General features: G+C 36.4%; 1 protein-coding gene across 2 annotated transcripts; it reads right to left on the reverse strand.

Moving 5' to 3' along the window:
* Positions 1-257: 257 nt before the first annotated feature.
* LOC137824061 (homeobox-leucine zipper protein HDG2) lies at positions 258-5,836 on the reverse strand. 2 transcript variants are annotated; one of them, XM_068629497.2, is made up of 12 exons: positions 5,697-5,836; positions 5,019-5,273; positions 4,531-4,648; positions 4,241-4,429; positions 3,582-4,025; positions 3,221-3,322; positions 2,936-3,136; positions 2,561-2,735; positions 2,198-2,469; positions 1,319-1,414; positions 852-1,230; positions 258-710 (listed from the first exon to the last, which is right to left on the reverse strand). In XM_068629497.2, exons 2-11 carry the CDS (start codon positions 5,228-5,230, stop codon positions 880-882), a joined length of 2,160 nt encoding a protein of 719 aa, XP_068485598.1. In that variant the 5' UTR covers positions 5,231-5,273; positions 5,697-5,836; the 3' UTR covers positions 258-710; positions 852-879. The 2 variants fall into 2 exon arrangements, with proteins under 2 accessions (XP_068485598.1, XP_090153478.1); XM_090297352.1 differs by having other exon boundaries at positions 5,019-5,221; positions 5,697-5,806.
* Between the last annotated feature and the right edge of the window lie 327 nt (positions 5,837-6,163).

The following is a 6,163-nucleotide window of genomic DNA, read 5'->3' on the forward strand; positions in this document are numbered from 1 at the left end:
TTTTAAAATAAAATTTAAATTTAATACAATATTAAGTAAAATTAGTTTAGTTATTTTTATTGATATTACTAGTAATATATCTATTTTTTTTTATATGTAAGGCTATGTACTATTAATTTAAGAGACTTTGGTTTTTACCTTTCGTATGTGTACACAAACCATTCCATAGAAAATCCTACTACCTTCTTGGTCAAAACAAATAGTAACGATTTCAAAGTTAACTGAGTTTGAATTTACTTGCAGAAAGAACACATCCATGCATTAATTTCAAAACTTCTTTTAAAAAGAAAGTTTAGTGAGAAAGTAGCTTGTGTATTAGATGCAAACTAACTTCCCACCAACTAGTGCCGGAACTACTTCTAAATCACACAAAATCAGAATTGAAAAAAAAGACAAGAGTTTACAATAAAGATAAACCCTAGTTACTCAAAAGGTTAATCCTAGCTAGCTAGCTACATGTTTTAGTCTTAGAAATTGTAAAGGGTAGGGTAGCAAGGTCTTAATATCATGAGCTCTTAACCTTAACTATATATAGGGAAGTCAATTCCCGAACCTTAATCCTCTCATAACTCTTTTGGGGTACTGAGAAGGGATCATGCAAGGTGCGCTCTTGACTTCTTCCCATCTTTCAGCCGAAGTTCCTCACCACCTTTTCATTCTCCACAACACAATGAATTGTGACTCTCATCCTTCTTCTAAACTACAACATTCTGAAAACAACATTAAAATAAGTACATAGAAGTTTAGAGGAAGAAGTTTAGTGTATAAGAAGAATCCAACATCACCAAAACCAAGCAGTTGAAAATAATCAAAGAAAGTGCATGCATGCATGTGTTTGTCTATGAACTTACTGCACAATCCAAAGTGTAGAAGCTCTCATCAAGCAGTTTCACCAGACAAAGATGCCTTGATCCTCTCAACAGTGCATGCAATGAGATTGTTGACAGTGGCAACAGATCCAAGAGAAAGCTTAGCTGTTGGAACCGAATCAACCAGTATTTGAAATGCAACAGTTAAAAGGGATCCACCAGGTCCAGTTTCATGAGATATAGTTCCATCTGGAAGAATTGCAAACCCTGAAGGAAGAAGTGCGACATAATCTGGGTCTCCTCCATTTAGAACTACATTCATTGCAACAATATCCACTGGAGCATAAATGACAAAGGACCCGGTTGAATCTGTGCAACTCTCTTGCAATATCAACATGTTACTCTGGCTTGAATTTGCACTCTACAATTTTATATAAGTGAATTAATTACAATTTAGTTAATGAAATGATTGAAAATAAGTAAAAAATGTATATAAGATATCAACATACATTAACTCGAAGTAGGGACACACAGTTTCCAGTATCTCGTCCATTTGCAATGTGTGCCATTTCTTGAACAACTCCACCATTGGAAAGAATGTCCCACTGTTGTAAGTGACAAATAGGTAATATTACAGATGTAAAAGAAATGAAAATCAACATATTAATCAAAGACTAAACAAATGCTTTTATATATGCTTTAATTCAAGAACAGTTAATTTTCATCCACTATTAACAAATTAAAAATTACTTAGAATATAAATTTCAGGGTATTAAGAAAATTATAATTTTATTTTACAAGATAATTTAAGAAAAAATACCAATATAAAAATACTTACATATTTTATACTCAAGAGAAAAGATGGTGGGTAAAAAGAAAAGTTACTTTTTGTTCAGATGATATGAAATGAAGTTTGTTATCTAATACAACAATGTCTTATAGATTTGAAAAACATCATTTTACACCAATAGAATCCTAAAATAGGTGTAGAGAAAATGAAATGAGGACCAATTAGATAACAAAGATATCAGCTAACTGTAAAAATAGTGTACGTGGTGTAAAAGTAGATATCTATAGTTATTCTACCTAACCTTTTTCATCTTACTTATTATGCTTTCATTGAAAAGCATCTATCATACCGTGTTTGGCAATTTGAAAAAGATCTGTAATCCAAAACACTTGATAGAAGGTAATTGGTGTAAAAACTAGGCAATTTTCAAAACATGAGAAAGAGAGGGAAGGAGCAATTCATAATAATAAATCCACCACTAAGCAAGATTACCAAGGAAGGTTAATTATCTATTAATAACTGATCTAGGAGAACACAATAATGCAGCCTAAAAAGTTATTAATCGACTTAATTAGCCTCTTTGAATTTGTTGGCATACCTCATTCCTAGAGTTCTCGTCACGGAGAAAGTCAAAAACCCGTTTAGGTGGAACTGGAAGCCAAAAAGAAGTGGCAGCACTGAGAACGATGCCAGGGGGTCGTCCAGGGTCATCCACGCTCTTTCGGGTCATCACCCTTACATCATCAGCACCAGTCCCAGACAGTGTTGTCCATGTGTGAGCAGTGGAAGCACTCACTCCAGCACAAAAGCTTATCACCATCCTTTCTGCCAGCTTCATCATACTCTTTCTCCCCTCTTGGTTTGTTATCACTAAGAACATGACAAGAGTAAAAAGTTAATTACTTTTTAGGATATGGTATAAAGACGAAAGAACAAGAGAATGAGAATCTATGATGATTACCACCAACGTCAACCGTGGGAATGTTTGTTGCCATCGCACTTGCGAGTCTTTCACACTGTCGATCTAAGGTTGCAACCCAACGTTTAGCACCAAATGCATGTCCAGAGCTAACAAGCTGTTTGTAAAGACTATGAACACCTCTGTCATCCACCTCCACATGCTCCACCCATATGACCTAATTCATAGAGATTATAGATTAAGTCATTGAAAGGAAAAATGAAATAATGGGTATGGCCTAAGGCTAAAAATCAAAAGTCTCCTACCGAGTAGGTATGGGAAAGGTCAATGTAACTGGTCTTACAATTTCAACAACCTTGTAAATGTAAGTAAAAATCCAAGATGTACAAAATTAACCTCCAAGTGTCCCAAATATACCTTTGAATAGCCATTTGGCATTTCTTGAATTAAGCAACCAGATGGCCTTCTTCTACATCTGGCTGAAGGACTTGGACGCAAATTATCCAGAGACACATCCACCACTGCCCAAGTCCCATCAGAGTGTTGCTTACAATACCTTACAAAATAACTCTCACGAGTTGGCACAAGAGGTGTAGGTAATTGCAATTCTGCTGTCATCTGCAGGAACAAACAGACAATAGTTTCATTTGTACTGTTTGTTTAATTGATAAAAGAAATATTTTCTTCTTAATATATATGTACCACTTGTAAGGCACCATTGTAGTTCCCGGCCACCCCTGTTGATAGCACTTCCAGAGTCATGGCTCTTGAGACTATACCAGAGAACACTGTGGACCATTGGTTCTGAAAAACAAAGAAATCAATGTCAAAACCCAGAGAAATAGTAACATATTTCAGAAACACAAGAAAGTAATGCAGAACTCTCCTCATTTCTTTAACACCCTAATACATTCTACACATCTATTTATCAGTCTTTCACATTTTTTATTTATTTCCTTTATACAGTCTGTTTCTCTTCTATCTCATTCCACCTGGTTTTTCTTTTCGTTAATGGGTGTACACAAAAGGTTATTAAAAGTAGAGTGAGGGAATAGAAACATACTACATCCATGAGAATCTCAACGAGGCTGACATGGTTCATGATAACAACAGCACTTTCTCGAGAAGCTTCACATTTGAAGCCAGTAGGTTTTGGGCCAATTCCTCTAGGGAAGGACCTGATGTATTCGTCTTCATTGAGTATAGTGGAGGTAGCATCAAGTGTAGTTAACCAAAGAGGATCATTCATTTGGGCCATTCCAATGAGCTCCTCCATAGCTGCAACAGCTAGCTCTATTATTATCGGTTTATCTGCTTCAGTGGGTCCACTGATTGACCTCAGAAGATCCCCAGCTCCATACATGTCCACACCAATCCCTGGCTGGCCTCCAAAACCAGCACCAACTCCAAGTTCTAGAGGACGAGGAGGAAGAGTAGGGGAGATATTTGAATAATTCACCACAGGTTTCCCTACATACTTGGCAGCAATTGCTGAAATCCTATCAATCTGTAAAAAGTCAAAAACAAAATATTATAGAATAATCAACTACCCCTCTGGGTTTGCAACTGTTAGTTCCTTGCTTGGCATGTTAGGTCATCGCTAAGTTGAATCGGATGTACTCATTTGAAAGGACATTAAGGTCCTTCTTAATTGGTCCACCGAGTAGCTAGAGTAATCAACTAATAAAGTCACATAAAATGTTAGCTATTTAGTTGATGTACCTCTTCTCTTAGCCTTGCATTTTCAAGCCTCAAGTGATGTTCATCAAATGACATTTCTCCTATAGCCGTTGGTCCACCACAATTAGGACACGAAGCATTGCTAAGAGCTTCCCTATACCTCATGTTATCTGCTCGAAGCTTCTCATTCTCGGTTCTAAGCTGTGTATTCTCATGCCGCTCGTGCTGTGTCTGCAAAAACAAAACACCACCACACCACTCCCTTTACGAACAACTCACACAAAAAGTTAAGCAAAACCTAATACATGCATTAAAGTTATACAGATATATACCTTCATCTGGGTACGCTTGTTCTGAAACCAAAACTTAACCTGCAATGGTTCTAAACCTAATTCCCTGCTCAGTTCTTTCCTTTGCTTGTCATCTGGGTGTGGACACTCCTTGAAGAATCTGCACCAACATAATTTGATCAGTTTCTTTAAAAATCTGCTCAAAGCTTCTTTAAAAAATAATTAGAAGTTTTGGGTCTTCAAGACTCTAAATAGCTTGAGAAAATTACCAATGATAGTATATCTCACTGTACAACATTTCTGTGAAAATATCCATGGTGGCATACTATAAATCTATGATGAAGTTTTGTTATAATAGCTGTATGTTATTTTGACGGGATTAATTATTATTAAAAATTCAGAGTGAAGTGTCGTTTTTGTTGTTCATAGTTATATCTGGTTTGCACAGGGATTACCTGTGCTGGTGAAGGATACATGTAGTATTTTACCCAAAGAAAATCGAGAAGATGGAATATATTTGGGTAACTTACGCTTCCATTTCCTGGATCTGGTGTTGGGTGTGGCGGTGGTAACGCTTCTTTTTGTTGGGACGAGGGTCTTGGTCGTCACCAGAGGCACCTTCATGGTTTTCACTACCAGACTTGGTGGCACTGTCAAACTCATCTTCACGGATTCGAGGGACCTCACTTTCCGAAGTGTTCTGACCCATCTCCAACGCTTCCATCAGGTTCGGCTGGAACATTGCTACAGATCTTCAAGGTTCCAGAGGCTTATGGTTTCTCAATCTAACAAAACACAGCACAAAAACATGTAGTATAGTACGGTACACTCACAGAGAAAAAGACACAGACATCAACATTTTATTTTTTGGTAAGATAATTTCTCTTTCTTTCTCTCTATCTTTCTTTCTTTTTTTAACTATTTGTAATTTTTTTTCCTTTTGACTTTTTTTTTGAGAAAATAACGCAGTTTTGGGGAAAACGCGGCTTTCTAATATCGAGAAGGATATTTGGCCTGGTTGGTTGTACAAAAAAAAAGGGTTTGTTTATTTTGTTGCTGTGATGCATAGTTAAAAGGTGAAAATTAGAAACAGGTCAAATTTGTTTCAAAATTTTAATTAAAACCAAGTTTGGGGAATTGTAGAGGTGAAGAATAAAAAAAAGGAGTCAAATGAGTTGAAAGAGAAGGTGAAAAGTTAAAACACCGACCTGCGCGAGAGTGAAAGTTGAAGATGATCCGAACCCACCAAGGTTATTGTTCTTCCTTGCTATAGTCGAGGGCATGTTTCTTGCCGGAATCATAATACTGCCTTGTATTTTTCACACACCTCAAAAACCACCACCACCAACATTTATATGTTGAATTGACTCTCTCTCTATATTCGTATCACTTTCTCTCTCTTACCAGAAGGGTTGGTTGGGTTTTCAGAGGTCCTTGGATAGAGAAGAAGAAGCTTAAGAGGATGAGTCCTCGGATTCTGTCAGATGGCAATGTCAAAGCGAGTCAGTGTGTTACTACAAAACTCAAATATACGCAAACCTCCAAGAGAAAAAAAAAATTAAAAAAGAAAAATCAAAATGTTCAAAAACAAATATACCCTATATATAATGACATATATATATCAGTGTACATATGAATTAAAAGCCAAGAAATACTGATACCCTTCTCTGATCTT

The sequence above is a fragment of the Phaseolus vulgaris genome, chromosome 11 (genome assembly GCF_051622355.1).
Source record: "Phaseolus vulgaris cultivar YP4 chromosome 11, ASM5162235v1, whole genome shotgun sequence".
Lineage (NCBI taxonomy): Eukaryota > Viridiplantae > Streptophyta > Magnoliopsida > Fabales > Fabaceae > Phaseolus > Phaseolus vulgaris.